The sequence below is a fragment of the Apostichopus japonicus genome, chromosome 8, assembly GCF_037975245.1.
Source record: "Apostichopus japonicus isolate 1M-3 chromosome 8, ASM3797524v1, whole genome shotgun sequence".
Classification (NCBI taxonomy): Eukaryota; Metazoa; Echinodermata; class Holothuroidea; order Aspidochirotida; family Stichopodidae; genus Apostichopus; species Apostichopus japonicus.
The window spans coordinates 31004046-31026226 of NC_092568.1; the positions used below are offsets into that span (position 1 = coordinate 31004046).

The following is a 22181-nucleotide window of genomic DNA, read 5'->3' on the forward strand; positions in this document are numbered from 1 at the left end:
CTTTGTTTTGTCACTTTTGAAGAAAAGAAAATGACACATGGATTCTTTCACTTGTCAGCAGCAACTAGATTATTTGTATGCAATGTCATTGACAGAATCAGTAACAAAGGTGGCTCATGTATGATGTTATTTTATTACCCTGTGTTACTAAATATATGGTTTTAATAATGTTACATAGTATTAAAGACCATCCCAGTTTGTTTTCAGAGATCTTCTTGACTCTTTGGTGCACTTTAAAGACTCCATGGGTTAACAGAAAGGAGATAATTGTACATGGTGCATTTGGGCAGGTATGATTCTGGTCAAAAGTAATGCTGTTAGAGACCAAGGAGGATGGAAACAATCTTCAATACAATCATGTTGATAAAATCATCTTGACCTGGCTCTTATCTTTCTTTGCATTTTATGTTCAGTTGCCACCTCACCAAGTCATGTAATATAATGTCACATAACTGGATGCGTGACTATGAGATCCTCGTGGATATAACCGCAATAGCTGACCCTAAATTGTAGTTTGGTTTAGTTAGTTTAGTAGAAAAAAAGGATCAGGAGGGACACTCAAGTCCCCATCAAGTACCATATAGGAGAATAAAAAAACTGACGATACAAAAACTCAGACCGGATTAAAATAAACTTGTATTCAATATTAGACAAAATTCAGTGTCCCACAAAGTTAATGCTATGCCCCTTTTATTTATTTTTTTAACTCTTTTTTTTTTATCATTGACAAACCTTTGCAGAGTTTGAACAATTCAGTTGTTCCAGGTACATTTGTTGGTGGACTTAAGTTGCAGAATATTTCCAGGTTCATTTATCTCGCCTTTTTGCTACTCTGATGTGCCAAGGTCGTTTACAAATGCAGCTTTTAGTACTCTGCAAAACTTGGTTATTGAACTTAGATATTGCCTACCAGCATATTTCCTTTTCAGCTCATTTCCATATGGCCCAATTCCCGAACTTGATAGGATATCTGGCACTACACATAGTCAACACTGTGCACCTTCATCCAGATACTTCAGATAAATGTTTACTTCTCTCAATCACATCATACTTCTTTTTTTTTGTTTCATGAAACAAAACCTGCAGAATCACATTACTTACATGTTTGAACTCCTGGAAGTCAGGCTTGTTGCCTGGGAACAGTGTATAATAACCTGTAGTGAAGTCTGTGTGTTATGTACCTTTCTACCACAATGTAACTCAAGAATTCCAAACCAGCTATTTTAAAGCAGCAGGATGTGCATTTGGTTGAATTCGTATCAGAGCTACCAAGTATTTCTAAAAATTTAAGACACATCTTACTCCATCGAATGAAGTGATAATAAAGTAATGACTGATTACATTGTGTCATCAATGTTTCATCACAGAAATGCTTTTCATTACATGTTAATACTATCTGGATGAATTTCTTCAAGGAGTTTGCTCAGTGCTGGTGCTTGAAATAAACTTGACAAGATTGTCTTGGGATTAAGGTATCGAACAATTGATCAAAATCAACTCAAAAAAAATGCCTTGTAACCATTTGCTGTAATTGTGGCTTTTTTTTCTCTACAATATGATTATATTCAGTAATATTGTACTTATGTATTTGCAGCACATTTTGCTCCAACAAATTATAGGGATATTTTCATTTTTTTTATAACATTGTCCAGCCCAGACTTCACACTGTTCTGTGCTATCTAAACGTTAGAGTAAGATATTGAAACGTTAATAAATATGCATAAAAAGAACACAAACACACTGAAAGATTAAAGGGAGAAAAGAATTACAATTCTTTAAATACAACCGCTTGAATGTATTTGAATGTATTTATTAAAGGTTGATATTTAACAGATCATATATTTTCAATAATTGTAAATTATGACAAAGTTGAAATGGGTAGATAATAATGATAATGTGGGTGTGTCTATAGTAGAAAGATGAACTGAAAGATTATACAGAGACATTGGATCATAGTAGATACTATATCACTTGGAACCCTGTCCAGAAATAGTGGTTACCCAGCAGCCCTCTACAACCCCCCCCCCTCTCCATATGCATATATGCAAATGTATGAACATAGAAAAGTGACAGCAGGTAAATGAATAAAAAGAAAATATTTATTGTGTCAGCAAAGAGCAATGATTCAGGATGCAAATTACAGACTCAGATTTAAGTAGAAAATGTTCAATTTTCAAATCTCTTACTTGGAGGGAAATGTTCTTGACGTTAGGCATTTGATGCAACTAACTTTTGGGAAATATTTTGTTACATTTGATCATGATGAAAATGTTTTCTTTTCTATTTGTTTCCAAACAAATCAGATGCCAAACATGAAAAAGAAATCAAAACAGGAGATCTTGATACAAGATTCAAATTTGTGTATCACAATTCAAATTGATTTCCTTGAAAGGAGATGAAACTACTTGATATCTCTAGCACTGATGGTAATTGACATGTGGCAGAAAATTTGACAGAAAATGTCCACAACAACGTTGCATAGTATAACTGAGATTCTACTAAACATGGTTGATAATCGGTGTACTTTCCAGTTTGATTAACAGTGTTATTAACAGCTGAAACCGGGTACAATCCAAACAATTCAATAGAATAAAATACTAGTTTATCAGTCAAAAATCTAGTCTTATTTATCAATACTGGATTCTTTATAGATACACTAAATTATTTTGCTTCACTCTGTCTTGGAGTGTACCTTTATATCATGTAAAATGTACACCTAACAGGTACCCTCCCACCCTGCCCAACCCCCACCTTCAATCCAACAAAGAGATAACTGTGGATATAACCTCATGGTTACACCTTTACTCAGTGAGTTTTAAATTGTTTAATGTCCCACCAATTACACATGAATGTTTTATCACATTTGCACGTTCTTATGCATACTTTCCTCATTCCTGAGTGTTTTCTTTTAGTACAAGGTCTTCTCAATGACTACACTGTTGTAGGATGAATTTATATTGTCGTGTGGAATAGCAAATTCACAACAATGATGATTATGCAAAAATATGCTTTAATGACCGACCTTAACAGCAAATGGCAGCCACACATACATCTAGCTGTACTAGCTGATTTATCTTTAACATTCAAAATAGGTCATGATTTCAAATTAATATTCATGAAGACATGTCATTTACCAAATGCACTTTTCAAAATCCATGGCCTTCAAAAATAACAGATGTGATGCATTTACTTTCATTCAAGAGTTCAATGGACCATTTTTTTTGGCAAACAAAAGTTCTTTTGAATATTAATGGTAGGAAACCATCGTTATCATCATCAACATCAAACATAAAATTCTCAGAAAAATATAAACAAAGCTGGTAGCGGCATTAATTTATCTACTGTGGAGATACAATAAAAGAAAGAACAAAAAGTACAATTAGTCGGTGAATGAAATCGTTTGGAATTGGATAATCAATTTTTATTAGCCTCATCCATTATACATATCAAATATGAACTTTGTCATCAAAAGTGCAGACACTTTTGAAGAATTGCAATATTGATGAGGTTAGATCAAGACATTCAACGAAAAGCATATGCTGTGTTTATATATCACACTCTCGTATAAGATAAGCCATGATCAAAAATTATACATTTGGAAGTTTCCAAATTAAGATGCTCACTGATGGACAAGATTGTCATTTATGTAATCAACTGATAAAAATGCAGCTTTTCACAGGCTTATTTTTAGTTGTATATCTTCGTACATTTGAGGGTCTCTGTAATGTTTCTGCAGTAACTGAATGGAGGCTCTAAGATGGTGTCTAGTCATTCTACATGTAACCTGGAAGATATCCTAGTAGCTATTCTGCCACCTTGCCACCATCTCAAGCTTTGACCAATAAATAAATGAAGAAAACAATATGATCTTGGCAAACTCTCAGGGAAGGAGTAATGAAATTCTTTGGCAGTGAAAGCACACAAAAGCAGATCTTCATCAAAATCCTTATGTGTATTTATCTTTGACAATTATTTTGTCTAAAACAAGGAATAAAATTATTTTTGACTTTAATATAGCCGTGTCTGTAGAGGAACATCCAACTACAATAGAGGTGCAACCAGCTTTGTAATTGTAAGCTTTAACCACTCAAGTCAACCTTAACCAAAATAGTCAATATTAATAACTGAAATTTATCAGAAATTTATTTATCTATGAAATTTTTCATCTATGATATTTTTCATCTAACGAAATTGATCTGAAATTGATTAATCTATGAAGTTTTGTCAGATGGTTTGCAATAATTGACCAAACTTAACGATGCAACCAATTAATCAGATTTAGAAACCACTGTCCGGAGCTGTATTCATTCAAAGTCATTATTTGAGGAGTAGGTAATAACTAAATCCAATGCAGATAAAGCTTTTTTTAAAATAATTTTATTGATAATGCTTTTGTCGCTGATCATGGCTTTTCATATTAAAAACACCAAAATGATTTTGATTGGAAGAGGTCTAAATCATGAGTTTCTGTTCTTCATGGACCAATAAGAGAGTTGCCCGCGACACAGACGTGTATTACTTGTGTACTTAGCACTTCGTAATACCTATTATATTCACATCGGTTGCACAGATAAGTAAGAGAGGGGAGGAGTAAACCTTACAAAATTTGGAAGGGAAACTTGTTCAGAAATGTTTAGACAAGTGTAAAGTACTACAGCATTTACACTGACAACAAATAAAATAAAATTATATTACAAAAAAAAACAAAAAACTATCACGCATGGCACAATAGTGGTTCTAACGAAAGTGAAGAGATGGTTTTTATTTAAAAATAATCACTTTTTAATGAATTATACATCAGATCTGTGAGTTTATGTGGGTTCTCTATCATAAATATGTTATACAACAACAGAGCAACTTTCACGATATGCCAATATAAAACTAAAAGATTTAGATTAATATAGTTCCATAATCAACAGAAACTATACAAACAGGATCAACACACATGAAATATGTTTTATAATTCAAGTTAGCATAATTAACCATTTTGAATGAAAAATCATGTGAATGTCCACTGAGAAATGTGTCTTGATTCTAAAAATATGACTGTTAAATGGTTGAAATCAAAATTTGTCTCTGATTTCTTCAAATATTACAAATATTCAAATATTACAAATATTCAAATATTACAGCCAACAGTCAATGACAATGGATGTGAGAGGGAGGTAGCAGACAACATCGTTACTACCATGGTTCAGTCTTCTTCCTATCAATGACTCTATCCATAGAATAATCAATTTTATCCTTGAACGAAAGAATCGCTCCCCCACTTTCAATGCAATGTGAGCTATGACGGTGCAATCGAGTCTTCATTTCCCTTTACCCTTCTTTGGTTGTGGCTTTTGCTGCAGGAGTGAAAGGAAAAAAAGGTGCTGATCAGTATTGAACCCACAGGGAAGGGGGGTGTGGGGGTAGGAGGAGAAGGGAGGGATGATTATTTTCGCTTCCTTGTTTTTCGACTTGGGGATATTTTAGTATTGGTTTGCCAGGCTTCTGCGTTCACATCCAATGTGTCTAACCCTATTGAATAATGCACCTTTCAGACCTCATTGTCTTATATGAATATTCCTTTACCAAAAAGATGGTTTAACTCCTCCCTCCCCACCCCCCACCCCTGTTGGGAAACTTGTTTTACCTAGCTAATTCTTCACCCATTTTGGGTGATTTCTCTTACTAAATTTATCTACAAAGTTTTACTTTCAAAGTTAGAGACAGGTCCAATGTGCCACCATGAAAAGGAAAGTCTTGCCTATTAAGCAGAAATGTATTGTGCTCACAGTAAATTTACCAAATACCAACAAATAAAACATGTTTTTATATTTAAAATATATAATTAAATCATATAAAAACTTATTTTTTTTATATAAATTTAATGAACAAAGAAAATATGAAATTTTGCTTAAAAATTAGTTAATTATGCCAACATTGCTAATTACCTGCAGTGCTATCCTCAGGGCATCGTTTTCATCCTTTTGAGCCGCTAGCCTCTTGTCCATCTCACAGACATGATCACTCATCGCCTCCAGCTGGGCAGCATAATTTCTTCTGACCACTTGTGAATCATCCTAAAATGACCAAAAACACCCAAAATTATCACTGTAATTAGATCCTAAATAATGCATATTACACTCTGTGTGAATTTTTTAAAGGCCATCAGTGCTGCCCCCAAATATGCTAGGAAGTCAAATAAATAATAATGGTCACCCATACTCAAATGTTAACAAGCATTTCTATTGTCAAGTGTTGTAAAATATAGTGAGACACTTTGAGATATTGAATTGTCTATTTCTAATGCTCGTTAATGAATAATTAGTTTGTGGATCAGAGCCTCTAGGGAAGTACATTTGAAAACTACTAAGCAATTATTAGTAATTGTTAAAAATGTGGGACCAATGATACTGATGAACTTTAATATTTCAAACACATATCGGTTGAGAAAGGGGTTTTATAAGTTCAGAGCAAATCTTTGTCATATCTCTCTATCTTATTCAAATTAATAAATGAAGAGTGCCTAGAGGGCCTTTTCTCTGTACTAAAGCTATCTAGATGATACAATTTGATGAAAGTTAGAGGGATTACACAGTCACACATACAATAAAAACATTTAATGCAATGCTCTCTTTCAGAATTTCTCTGATAAAAAAAAATCAATTGCCATGGTTTAATTTCAAAAGGTTGTGAAAGACATTGTATGTAACAGTTTTCATAGTTCCATCAGGATGTTGAACTCTCCCTGGTGACTCCTAGCTTCTCAACTCCATTTTGTGGACCCTAGGGATAACTACAGACTGGGGAAATAATTGCCAATGACCTCAGGCCTAAACATTGATTGAAGATCTACCACTGCTGACATCATATTAATCATCCTACATCAATTAATAATACAATCTTTCACAAATGTGCCACAAAAAAAAAAAAAAATTATCAGTTCAAAGCTGGCCAAACTAAGAAGAAATGAATGTGTTTCTGAAAACTCCACTGACTTTAAAGATACTTATAACACTGCCTTTTTCAAAGTCAGTGAAGCACACTTGAAAGTTGAAACTCCAGACATTTCCTACGACCCAATTTACCAGAACCCTCTAATTTATCAAACAATGAATACTGTCTGAAGTACTACAGAACATTGCCCCATCATTTTCTTTAACTGAACTAATATTAACTAAAAGTGCATTGCCATCCACTGTACTTTTTACATCCAGAGGAAAAATGAAAAAAATAAAAATAAAAAAAAAAAAAAGAAGAAGGGAAAATTGAGAGTACTGGCACCTGGGAGCGTCCAAACAAATAATTTGAAGGCGGAGAACATAAAACAGTGGTAGTTTCATAATTAAAGATTTACAGCACTCAGGACAGATGGGGAGAAATTGAGAGGATATGCCAATTGAATATTGCCATTGTTAGATGGGAGAGAAAAAAAAAACCCAAGAAAGTTCATCGTTCTTAAGGGAACTTGCTAGTACTTTTGGCACCCAAAGTGATCAGTTATGCTATAAGACTTTCAAGAGAAGACTCATCATGCTCTATGATACCAGTTTAAAATTTTAATGACTTGAGATTCAATTTGCAATAATATAAAACAAAGAAGAAACAGACAAGGAGAAGAAAAGAAAGAAAGGAAAAACAATGACAGCAGGATGAGTTATATTATAACAAGAACCCTTCATTAATTTACAATTCACGATTAATCAAGGATAATTTTGTGCCTCCTTCAACAACTGTGGCTAAAGAGGTCATTGGCATATATATACATGAGAGTCAGAAGATGATAAATTAAAAAAAAAAAATTAAAAAAAAAGGAAGAAAGAAACAGGCACGTGCACTGAGACGCTTTTTAGAATGATATAAGTGTTACAATATATGCCGAAGCTGCGTTCTCAAAAAACAGGTCATCCAACCCGATATTAAAACGCAGAAGAGCACTCTCATCCAATCAAGACTTGCTTCAGGTCAAGCTAGGTGGATTCACTCTAGCGGACCTGTATAAAATGTTAAAAATGTGCTTTGAACAGTTCTTGCCCGAAAGATGGAAGTGCACACGTGTATTTATAGGTCTAACGAAGGTTATTACATGCAGTGGTGTACTTTTCTAAAATTCACAACAGGATTTAGTCTGATATAAAACTATGTGTCAGTTATCCCTGTTTGCTGATGACATGTCAATAACTTTTTTTCCTTACAGAAGTATTCGGTTCTATTTTGGTCTTCTTCATGAATAGAGAGGTTATTATGCATAAATTAATATAGGCCGACTCTTGCAAACTTGGCCTTGACATAGAAAAAAACATTGAAAGGGATCAGAGTGAAGTACAAAAGTCACAGAAAGTCTATCTGTATAGTTTAACCTTGCATGTACTATATATTGTACTATAGATATTAATATTTCATATCTCAAAACGAAATTGAAACTCCCGGGAAATAGTAAACCTTGCATGCATACATGCACTATATATTTAGTAATTAGTTCAAGAAGGGTTATCATAGTGAGCATATGTATCAACAGATAGATGTATTAACAGTAGACTTGATTTAAAATTCCATGAAAAGTGCATATATATATAGATTCAACTCTTAATACCAGCATATCTATTGTCTAAATGGAACAAGAAATATTGACACCAAAACTGCAAGCTATCGAATGCACTTTTCAGGCAGCATTTTAATTATATTTTCAACTTGAAAAGTGTATCAAACTGATCGCTGTCTGTTCTTATCAAGGTCATCAGAATTGGCCCCCAAAGTTTAGGTTTTGCTAGACATGTTGCTAGACATTTTCAAATGTTACTTTCCCTCAGCCAAGTTCTGACTCTTCTACTTTTGCACAGATGTTCAGGAACTATGTTAAAATTAGACAAATAAATGTCTTATATTTGGATAACCATGTTTCGAGTGAGATTAAAAATGCTTGTTGAAATTGATCATGTGTGACCATTATGTGATATTCTAGCATATTTTGGGGCAATACTACATGATGGCCTGCAATGGAGAACTTTGCTCAACACCATCATTTATTTCTACGACGTTCAGTTTTAAATGGATACTCTAGAGGAAAATTAATGTTTGACTTTAATATTAAAGAAGAACATATTATAAACATGCTGGTGAAATTAATAAGCAATACCAACATTTTTTTAATAATTTTTTTATTGAACTGTAACTTTTTGTACATAAGTGAATTTTTTTATTTTCCCACATTTATTGTTTTGACCATGGGTAATTAGGTTAATTACCATGACTCAAACTAAGTTTGCTGTCCTTTGTGCTCACTCTGCAGGTTAAAACCAGCAGATTATTCACCAGGAGGGGCGAAATAGATAATAAATTGATGAACTTGTCTTCTAATACAGTCTTACAATGGCATTGATGCCAGTATATTAAAATATCAATGAAAGACAAAAGCGCAAATTAAAAGATATGCCATTGTAGTGGTATATTAAATGACATCAAATACTGATAAAATGGAAAAGGCACTCGCTGGAAAAGTTGACTAGCCTTTCCCCCTTCCTTAGAATTAATCTTCTCAAATTTCTTCGCAAGTTCTGACTCTTCTATTTTTTCACAGACATTCAGGAACTGTATTAAAAATTAGACAAATGAATGTCTCATGTTTGGATTACCATGTTTCAAGTGAGATTAAAAATGCTTGTTGAAATTGATCAAAAACCTGTAAATCAAAACCCTGTATTGCTCAAAAACCTGTAAATGAACCCATGAAACAGAAAATGTCCGTTCCATCTATTTCAATCCTTACATCAAATTTTTTAGACTGCACCACTATTAAAATCTTTCCGAAAACCCCAACCATGTTTTAATATAGAATCTAACCACTGCCTGCATTTTTCCCCGCTTATTTTTCTGAGTATTATACTCCCGAGCAGGATCCATTACGGAAAAAGGTCAAGGTTTTGTTTTCCGAGCCAGAGACCCCTAAAAGTTTCTTTGAGACAAAACCTGGTGAATGACCACCTCCCTCCAAGTGTGTATATAATACCCCCATGAGTAAATTTACTACGGACATTAGTAATTTTGGCCTATTAAGAGCAGAAGTTCAAGTGATATGGCCATAGAACTTGCCTGTAGGTTGAAAGTACTTTAGGGATTTAAATTTCTAATTGGATTGATTTCATAAAAAAGGAGAGAAAAAAAAAAGATGAACTTATGAATGCATTTTGATGCTGGTCATGAGACCTGACACTATAGGCTGAGAGGTTTCTGACCTGGCAAAGATAGGGTAGTGCACCCACCATCCTAAGTACCTGAGAGGTCACAAATTGATGTTAAAGGGTCAAATACCTTCTGACATGTAGGTCTAAAGGGCAGAGATGTTAAGAGATGTACTATTTTGTTGGCAACTTTAAAGCAACAGAGGTGATTGCACTTTGTCACAGCAGATACATAGATATATTTATAGTATATTTATGTATATATCATATATCATGGAATAAAAGGTTGTCCATTCATTCACAGAGATAGTACATCGCAGCTGACATATGATAGCCTCCTTTTCATTACGAAACTGTTTTATATATAGTGAATAGAAAATTTAGTAGAAAAAAGTCCAGGCAATCTTCTCGATACAGTGTAGAGCTCGTTAACACCTTATCGTGCCTGGCATAGTAAGCAGCAGGATTTTCATACTTTACTCACAGATTTTGCAATGTAACTTGTTATAATGTATTCCAGTGAATAATTTCTCCAGTATCACATAGCAGAATGCTGTGCAAAGTACACAAGCATATATGGCAGATTTTGTACATAGAATCATATTATTTATAAACGCCAAAGCTCGTAGCCTTCAACAGTACTATGCAAAATTTTTACACTGATAGATTCCTGTATTAATATAAAGGAAAATATGATGGTGACAAGGTGAAAGGGGATCAGGAGGGATTTCAAAGGATTTCACTCCTAAACTACTTAAGCTTAATACAACCAATCTCTGTATTTACTCCTTACCAACAGGGGGGGGGGGGAGAATTCCCCACTGCAAATAGCTTTCATGTGACTGTGCTACATGGAGAGAGAAGGGGGTGATCCAACTCTCCTTCGACTCAGTCGATCATGAAACTAATGCACACGAAACATTGAGATTGTCCAGGAATAATATATGTGCATGCATGCATCTCTTGCTATAACCAGTGTACACTAGATGTGTTTGTTTCATAGACCTAGCAACTCCAGTATGGATAACCATATAGACAACCAGAAACCGAAAAATGTTTAGTGGTTCCGATGCCTAAACATATTCATAATTGTGGTAAGCCATACATGTTAATAGTCATGAAATTGAGCACACCAAAACTAATAGGGATTATCTATTATTAACTAATGCGGCAACAGATAAAGGAAGGTACCAGGAATCAGTTAATATGTTGACAAAATTTAATGGCATAGTATAAACAGGGAGCTGCTACTCTAAGAGAGTAGCAGCTCCCTGGTATAAAATAACTGTGTTGTATATATATGTCAGTCATTCAAATTTTAGTGAAGTAAATGCTAACACAAGAGCCCAAAGGCACTATCCAAAATTGGGTTCGGAAAAACATTAGCTCAAAATGATTTGGGACCAAAATAGTCCAAAAATAATTTGGTTACCAAAATGTTAGGCCCAAATGGGCCTGAAATATTTAGACCCATATGTACCAGCTATAAACCAACAATGGTGTTCCAAATTTGGATACAATCTGATTTATGGTTGTTGAGTTATTGCAATTTTAAAACTTTGGGCACTCCCAAAAATCAGGCCCAATAAATTTTGTGCCTAAATGGTCCCAAAAATAGATGGCCCAAACAAAAATTTAAAATTGTCTTTGCCTCCTACAAATTGAACCCTCAAAATATGGGCCCCACAAATCTGGGCTCAAAGAATGTGTCCCAAAATGCACTAGAGGTGGAAATAAAATTTGGGTTGACCCAGCACAAAAATGCATCATATTTTGAGGCCCAGAAGGTACAAAAAATGTAGGCCTAACTGTTGTTGCAAAGAACATGTACATAATATGTAGTTACATCACAATCCCAAGAAGGAGCTAAATCGGATATACTGTTGAAGGAATATTGATATTTTAAGAATATTCTGTTAAGGCCTGACCCACTCATTCATATTCAAGAGATGGAGCCAAAAACATTAGGGCACATGCATCTAAACATCATGGGGCATCTACCTACGAAGTGTGACATTGACTCAGCTTGTGGTTGTTGAGATATCATGTTTACAAGCTGTTTCCATGATTTTGCTTTAAGCCCCACCCACTCATGTATATTAACAAGGTAAAAATTGTTGTTGCAAAGAACATATACTTACTATGTGCTAACATCACCGTACCAAATATGATCTAACTCGGGCATAGTTGAAGAAATATTGCCATTTAAACAGTTTTATGTTAAGGCCTGCCCACTCATTAATATTCAAGAATGGGAACCACAAACAATAGGGCACATCAGCACATCTACACACACACACACACATGCCACCACGATTACTGAGCCTAGACTGTTTCTGTACACCAAAAGTGAGAATGCTAGGCACTCGGCAGTTTCATTTGGTCACATAGGATGACTCCATTTCCATCAAGGGTAAGAATTAAATATATTTGTTTTACCACACTTATTCATCACTTTAACCACCACAGATTTGGCCAACAATTTTGAACATTACATGCAATAGGTTCAAACTCATGCATATAAAACTCATTGTTTGCAATATGGATATTTATGTCAGATTGAGAATGTTCCATTTTAACAACAGGGGGGGGGAGAAAAAATGGAAGGTTGAAAATAATACTGTTTTCAGACACTTCACATTTTATTCAATGAAGTCCCCACAAAAGGATTTATAACTTTGGTAACCTCTGGTCATATTAACTATTGTAATGAATAACCTTTGTCTACAAATGAAACCACTCGCTGAATTTCGAGAGGGCTATTAAGACTAAACAATATTTTTTAATTCTAAAGTCAATAAACAAAACAGTCTTTGTGGACCTTTTTCTTGGCCTTTAACACAATTACACAATTACAATAACCGGTTCCCCCTTTTGTTTACAATTTTTCAATGGCTCAATTTACAAGGCATACACAGTCCTCCTGAAAATGCATCATTAATCTGCCAAGATAAAATAAACTTGCATGTCTTATAGTCCAATTAGCCAGCCTTTTGGAACAATCCAACCTTTGGCACACTTTTTACCCTCCCCTATGTTTGAATTGTAATCCATCATGGTGTGCCTGTATCACTTACTGTATAACAGGCAAACAAACACAAGATGCATCATCATAACTGATATATTGAGTGAAAGTTATAAATTAACAAGCTGTGTGAGTTTCAGGGATTAAAGGGGTCGGACATCACTGCCACGGTCAGCTAGAGCTAAAATCGTAGAGCTACTACTGAACATTGAGCTCTTTGGATCAGTTTTAGAAAAGTACCGAGGGTGGGTGTGGTAGGGGAGGTATCCCCTTCACTACCCTTCAGAGGAAGAATACCCCGAGGATGGAAATTACTGGACTATGAATAGTCCCCTTTGTTTGTTAATGATGGTAACAATGCAACATTAGCATATGTGCATAGTCATTCATAGAGCGGGATGGAGAGCAGAGGACAAAAGCCAAATGTTGTCTTATCAAGGGTTATTGTGTCATTTTACTGATCAGTCTATAAACAAAAAAGAACAACAATAAACAAACAAATCAATCAACCAAAACACAATACAAAACAGAAAGAGCAATTTAACCAATTCAGTGGGAATCATTAACTCAATCTCCTTGTAAGTTAACCTCCTTTCCTACCTCCTAACCCCTCCCCCCCCCCCTGTGTCTCTCACTGCCCTTTGGTTATGTTACTGTTAACATTAGATAAATATAAATTAACATGCATGTTATTTGCTTATAATTCCACATATATCTTAGTGTACAATTGTTATATAGAGTCCAGTACACTAATAATACATGGACCAAGGCCTGTTATATGAGTCTTATTTTTACTCATGTCTTTACTTGTTGTTTGATTGCAATTGACTTGTTTTGTTTAGCGCCTAGAGCAGCTATCCCTTGTTTCTGATTTGGCGCTATTTAAATCCTGATCCACTATATTTAAAAAAAATTATTATCATTATTTTTATAAGAATTATTATTATTATTAGGGGTCATAAAGATGCTACTCTAGGGCGGCTAGTCTTACCATATATATAAACAAATGTAACATTATAATAAAACAAAGAGCACTGCATGATTCTGTTATCTCTTTGAATCATCCAATGACATAACACTTAGCTCTTATTGTGGTATCATATAAAGATATGTTTATCAGGCTGCTTAAAACGAGCAGTACCTCCCTTCCTTTCCTATATATATCCTTAATGCTTTACTACATGAGCTGAAAACTGATCATAAAGTAATTTATGACTGGATGAAGAAAATTAGGTGACAGGCTTGAAACTACTGAGGGAATCTGCAGAGACTTGCCATCTCGGTCACAATATTCTGCAGTCTAAGGTAGGAATAAGTGATTGAGTTACTGTTATCACCCTAGCACCTTGGTGGATAATCAGTAAGGAATACCCTGACATAGTGGCATCGGTCCCAAGTGTAATATCATAGTAACAGAGAGATGATCAGAAAATTAGGAAAAATGGGAGACACAATTCACAAATCATATTTAAAGGGGAAATGTCACAGTGAACTTGTGGAAGCTTATCAAGTATTAGGATATTTTCAGAGGCAGATTCATCTTGTAGTTACAGAAAATATAGAAAAATGGTCTTTTTCAAGTCCATGATGATGTTTCTCCATACAGTTAGCAAAACTAGATTCTACAAAAAAAAGAGAAAAAAAAGGTTTACATTTCTATCCTCATGTCTCCCTCCTCTTACTGTTCTCCCTTCCTCTCCCCTCTCCTCTCAACCCACCAGCACCTCCACTACTTTGTGGACAAAGATCTAACAGATGCACACAGACAACAGAAATCTGCACTTCCTTGTTTCAAGATTATCTTGTATCATGTTCCCAATCCACCTACCATCTCCCCCAGCTGTCTTGTTGAGAACATGCTGAGGTATCAACCTGAAATGCATCTGAACCTTCCCTGAAAGCTTTGACTCGTAAATTTTACATTTTAATCGTATCAACAATTTACATTACATCTAGCCATAAACATTTTTATTGCAAAGTTTACTCCAATTTAAGAAGGTTATACTGAAAATGAAATCTGTATATGAAATTTAAGCAAAAGGAAAAGAGAGTGAAGTATTTACATGAACATCTCTGACGCACACATTTTGTGTCTGAATTTCTGTAAAAGTCATGAGATACTTTTACGAGGGTAATCTTTCTTGCGATTAACTTGATATAATATATATGTGATTAATATATAGCGATATGCAGGTAAACATTAGAAGGGAAGTGTTAGACGACATGAAGTTCAACATTGTTAATATGCTAGTATGGTGGTAAACAGTAACATCACGTCTGCATGTTCCGAAGTTGTTTGTGTCCTTGTTTTATCTACAAGCCTATTGGTAGCTGCCATGTTGGAAAGTCCATCACAAGCACTTTTTGGAACACACTTTTATTCCACACGATGAGGCAGACAACTAAAATTAGCATAGAAGGAACATCAATTTTGATTTACTTCCACAATCCATTCCACCCCACTCATAGGAATTGTTCACAGGTAAAATTTAACGCACCACAGAGAACTTTTGGAAAGTTTTTCTGACTGTATTGACTCTCGATTATTATAGCAGAATCTGATCAAAACAACAGTCAAGTCATCATGATATATCTATCATCAAAGAACATTTGTTTACTTAGTATCACAAGGTGACTGCATACTTACATCCTTGCCCCCCCCAACCCCCCTGACCGGTTTAACAATCACAAAGCCTACATGCTGGCTTTGAATCCATCATTATATAATGAAAGATACCATCGTAAGGTCATGCACACCTGCATATTGATTGCATCTAAAAGTAGGTTGTACCAGGGAGCAGCTCCCTAGTCAGACACATTGAGTTTTGTTAAAGGGATAATACGTTGCCAGGAGTTTATTGCTTCCAAAGTTTCAGTAAATCTATCCATCTTAAGATCTTGCATGGTGAAGACCCTCTTCCCGATGGCATAGTCTACAAAGTTATGGTGTTTTTTCAAAAATTTTACCGACATTATTTATGAATGCAGGAATGCAATTGACAATTTAGAGTGACGTATGCATTGTACTTTCTAAGAACTAAAAATTATATATATATTTTTTTTTTAGTAAGGTACAGTACTAATCATTCGTCCATGAAGGGTAATAAACTATTATTTTGTCTCCGAAAAACCTTGCACACTTGTGAAGCCTTGGACTCAAAGTTACTTTGCCAGTTACAGACAAACATTCCAAATGTAACACATTTCAAGGAGAGATCAACAACCAAATTATCAAAAGTGAACTAAACTTAGCTATATTTCAAGAACAAACGTGACATCACGCGCCATCTGCTGCGATTACGTTTTCTTGGAGCAAGCAATTCGACTTGACAATATTGCACAAAACAAACTGACATGAATTACGACTGGTAAAAAATGTTCAAAATTATCCCTTCGGGAGGTTCAAAATTATTCTAGTTTCTGGGGCAGGTTCTGATGCTTTTGTTCATAACTCCCAGATATAACCCCTAGAATATAACTCTCACATTATTCAGATAATATTAGGTATGATAAGACAAGATGTAAAACCTTACTAGGTAGATAAACTTCTAAATGATGGTGTTTGTCATCACAGAGTTCACGTACATTCACATCATTTGGGGACTTTACAGAAAAGACAAATCAGTTTAATAGATCAATTACTTCATCTATTATATATCATTCATGATATTTTCACTTTCACACCACTCATATATCCAACTCTGAATGTTAACCCGTCACTTAAGTGAATGGATATTAGAACGCAACCACTTTAAAGTCTACTTAACTCTCTTCAATAAATGTAAAAAAAAAAAAAAGAGAGAGAGAAAGAAAAAAAAACAGGAAAGAAGAATAAAAAAGAAAAAAAGAACCCGAAGACAGAAAGCGGAAAAGATGTGCAGCCGCCTGGCGGTAGCCGGCATGCCAGCTAGTAGTGAGGTTAACCTAGGTTGTTGAGACTGAGAAGGCAGTGGGTGAGTAAGGTTACTGGGTTCAACAAAGGTTGCCTGGAGGTGAGAGGACTAACAGGGAGGTGAAATAGGGTCACTGGGTGCAAAATGTATGCATTCATGGAGTGGCTGGGAAAATGATACTAGCCAATCATGAGAGATTGCCCTGTCTGGATCAGAGCTGATCTAAGGGAAAAGAGGTGGATAAACTTTCCAATAAACCTTCAAGATTAACTGCAAGCTATTTCAAGAAGGTAATAATTGACATGATTGCAAAAGGAGGGTTTACACAGGTTTGTTTAGACAAATTGCTCTTGAGGATAATAAAATTGTGGGGGGGGGGGGAACCAGCAGCCTGTATATTAAGGTGACATTTGGTTTTCAGGGAAGGAAGACAGGCTGTTTACATTTGTGTAAAGGAAAAGATGGAAATTTAATGGGAACATTTAGAGCGATCCCTCTGAGAGATGGCTGATCATAATTCGTGCAGGTATGTCTAGAAAATTCAATCAGGGAAACATCATATGCAAACGTTATTCTAAAAGATTACTGGTAATGTTTTGAAAAGGAGGGAAAAACCAAAACAGATACACATTGCTGGTGTAAGGGCAGAGAGAATAAAACATAACATGTTGTTTTGATTTATAGTAAATTTCGAAATTAATCATAATTAAAAATCCCAGTCTGATTAATAAGCATTATAAGTCAAGTTTCAGTTCTGGTACTAATAAAAAATAAAAAATCTAATTTGCTTCATTTTTTTTTCTCCTTCAGATTTGAGAGAAATATGTGTTACCTTGGTGTTTCTTTCTTTAACTATATAAATTGAAATGTTTAGTTAAATATTTGCTGATTAATGTGCATTTGGGAAAACAAAAACATTGGTGAGTGTTTAAGTATGTCCAATAAACATATTTTAAGTTCAGCTAAAACCCCAAAACCTACTCTGGTCGATCCTTGAAGTTTTTTTTATTAAATTATCAGTTTGAATGATCTGAGCTGTGAGTATGCATTTTTCTGTTTTTCTTCTTTCTTTTTGTTACTATGAGTGGTGCACTATTGCCATAGCTCGCTGGAGATTGAACAGTAATTCTTGTAAGGAAACCTTGAACTTCTTTACATATTTAACATCTAAACCATATGAAAGTCCTGTTACCTTACTGACACATTAACACTGGATTACTGTTTATCATAACTTGCTGAGGAAACTTTAAACTGCTGGTTTAGGTAAATACAATCTAATGGAAAGCCAGATTGTCGTATGTTACATTAAAAATCCCAATTTAGGATAAATAATAATAATATAATAATAATAAGGCATTTATATAGCGCCATAACTAAACGATATTCTATGACGCTTTACAAGGAAAAAATAAAACATACAAATGAACAAAAACAGCAACAAGCCAGAAAAAAGAGGATTACTTAAAGGCCTTTATATTAAACTGAGAGAACTGTCTTCAGAGCTTCTTTGAAATAGAGAAATTTAGATTGATTAGCAACCGAAGATGGCAAGTCGTTCCACAGCCGGGCCCCAGTTACAGAAAAAACACGGTTGCCAAACTGTTTTGTGTGGTTGGCGGGAACGTTTAAAGTAGTAGCAAATATACTTCTTATACGGTATGACGAAACACGCTTAGTAAACATCTCACACAAACAATCGGGGGCCTGTTCATTAATACATTTAAACAAACCCTCTTGACACTCATTTCAGCATTTCTTCTCAAGTTTGTGCTAGCAGCCCATGAACTAAATACTCTGTACATCACAGGTAATTGTGTTCTCGCTTATGAAAATTAACAACCTTTTGAGCTATTTTACATAACAGCTTTAGGCTTACCATTACTACAGTCCCACAACAATTTAGGTCATATTAATAGTCAAGTTTACATAATTCCAAATAATCAAGGGGGGAGTGGGGGGAAACAACTTCATTTTGGTTTTACACATGTGCTTTCAAATATGTTTGTGTGAAAAGTGAACTGTTAGGGTTTGAAACTAATCTGTTTATTAATCCCTGACATGTATGTATTATCCTTCATTTGTTGAGAAAATCTAGGTTTCCTTTATACTTTGATCAATTGCAATCTTTAGAATTACTGACTTAAAAAAGCAATGTAAGCCAGCTGATTCAAATTGATGTTAGAAACTTTTCTCGCGTTTCAAAGAAGCAGCGGGGATGAATGTTCGAAGTTAATGAAAGGACTTCACGGTTGTACTATGAACCACAGCAAAAGATGCCAGGTGGTTGGTAAGCATAATACATTGAAACTACAATAGAAACAGCACACTTTACTGTACAGTGACCAACTGACCACTGTAGCAAATGAGCACTACCACAATTGAACTATTCTGAAAGACAGTATTTTCACTATATAAATTGATGCTTAACCAGAAACCTTCAGGAAATAGGTAGCAGTACCACTAACAGTTAACATTTGATGTCACTGCATTGTTCCAATGTCACACAATATCTAATCCAATCATATACAAAAGCCAAGTCACTAACTTTTGAACTGTCTTATACTGAAATGCTGCCCTCTATTTATCATGCTAGCATGCTTTGTCTGGCTTTCAGTACCAAATTGACAATTATCTATAAGAAAGTAAATCAACTGGATCCATCATTTACCAATAATGATAGGGAAACAAATTATACAGCTGTAGTCAAGGCCTAGTAAAATGCCAATCACACACCCACCCACCCACAAAATAATAAGACTTTCCTGTTGTCATTAGTTAAACTTTCTACTCCCTGCTGAGTGAGTCAGCATGACAAGCCTAATGCTACTGTACATACATGAATGAGATTCAATAATGATTACTACAGTCCTGCTGGCATACCAACTCCCAATAATCATTCTTGGTTAATGAAAATCCCACAACTAATGAAACTGTGGAAATATACACAGTGCCTATCACACATCAGATAAAGTATCGATGCACAGCTAGGCCACATCATTTGATATTGACCCTGTCAAGAGAACAAGCTGTTACAAATATTTCTCCTGTTTAGAGAATGGAAGATCCAATCATTTCTTAGAATCAAGTAAACGCCATATTACTGCTTTCATGACAAAGTCATGTCATGTCAAAGTCAAACAGCTTAATTCAAATTTGATCAAAACTGTTCTTTGCAAACCGGAAATTAAAGTGTTGAGCGAGCCCACGCCATACCTCTGACATTGCTTGAACAGAACGGACAAGGACAAACTGATTTGAATGATAGCACCAAAGTCACACAGACCATACATATATAGCTTCTATGTTGAAGGGACAAGGTCGATTGCCAAAGTGAAGTTTCACGTTTTCACAAGCTAAGGGGAGAGTTCTCATATAGGTAGATTTGGACAAATCTCAATTGAAATAGCTACCTGCTATGAATGTCCCATGGCAGCTACATATAGTCAGTCAAATAAATACTGGCTTGATTCTGGAGGGAACAGGGTACCTCACCATTATGCCCTGAACTGAGTCAACTTGGGCAAGCATGGACAGATCTGAATGGCAAGGAGAAGGGTACTGGACAAGGGCAAGGACTATTGGGAGAGAGGGCAAGGAAAATGAAGAAGGGCAAAGATAGGAGCAACGAGAGAGGACAAGGACAGGGGGAAATGAGAGAGGGCAAGGGAAAGGAAGAAGGGCAAAGACAAAAAAAAAAAAAAAAAAATAGGCTACAAGTATTTGGTTCAATGATTAATGGCACCCTTGAGCTTGATGCTCTTGAACAAGGTCCTTTATTAAGGATTTTTAAGGATTTAGTTTGGTTAATTTGAGACATAAATCCTCTGCGGCTAGAGTATCTGATACACAGTGCTGAATGCACACTCAAGTAGATAGGAAGGCCATTCTCCCCTTTTCCTCAATTCTCCCTTTCTTCTCAATTCCCCACCAAGACTTTTTAATTTTCCCCTGGGGGTCGGTCCACATGGACATGAGAAGCACTGTTCTACTGACTTTGTGTTCACGAGAGAAAGTCAACTGTGAGAATGTCCTCTGTTAAGGTATACCAGCTGCTTGCTACAAGAAGGTGCAATCAAAGGAGACATCAGTTGAAACATAATGAATGCTGTGTTAGTTGTTGCCAAATGATGCTGAAATAACATTGTACTACAAGACAGCCTGATTTGAAAGAGCATTTAAAAGCATTAAAAATAATTATAAAAAGTTTAATAACTATATATATTTAAATCATGTATGTATTAAAACCATACATGTACTTAAAACATGTATTTAAACCATACTTGTACTTAAACCATACTTGTATTTAAACCATACTTGTATTTAAACAAATACATGTATTAAAACCATGTATTAACATAACATGCATTTAAACCATATATATTAATCATAAATGTATTCAAATCATGTATTTCAACCATACATGTATTTAAATCATGTATTGAAAACCATACATGTATTAAACCAATACATGTATTTAAACCATGTAATTAAACCAAACATGTATTTAAACCTTACATGTATGTATTTAAACCATACATGTAATTAAACCACACATGTATTTAAACCATATAAACATGTATTAAAACCATGTTTTAAGACCATACATGTATTTTTACCATACATGTATATAAACCATGTATTAAAACCATACATGTACTTAAACCATACATATATTTAAACCATACATATATTTAAACCATGTAATAAAACAATATGTATGTAAACCATACATGCATTTAAACCATATATCAGAAATGTATTCAAATCATGTATTTCAACCATACACATTTAAATTATGTATTAATATCATACATATATTTACATCATGTATTAAAACCATACATGTATTTAAACCATACATATATTTAAACCATACATGTATTTAAACCATACATGTATTTAAACCATTCATGTATTTTACCATACATGTAATTCAACCATACATGTAATTAAATCATACATGTTCTGAAACCATACATGTATTTAAACCATACATGTATTTAAACCGTTAATGTATTTTACCATACATGTAATTCAACCATACATGTAATTAAACCATACATGTACTTAAACCATACATGTAATTAAACCATACATGTA

The 22181-nt window shown here is 34.6% G+C and overlaps 1 protein-coding gene across 1 annotated transcript in view; it reads right to left on the bottom strand.

Moving 5' to 3' along the window:
• Positions 1-3396: 3396 nt before the first annotated feature.
• LOC139971559 (protein phosphatase 1 regulatory subunit 21-like) overlaps positions 3397-22181 on the bottom strand; it is a 127244-nt gene continuing 108459 nt past the window's right edge. Inside the window, exons 18-19 of the mRNA XM_071978140.1 lie at positions 5937-6065; positions 3397-5345 (exon numbers count right to left, since the gene is read on the bottom strand). Of these exons, the coding sequence (XP_071834241.1) occupies positions 5310-5345; positions 5937-6065 (165 nt within the window). The 3' untranslated portion in view covers positions 3397-5309. The remainder of the gene's footprint in view (positions 5346-5936; positions 6066-22181) is intronic.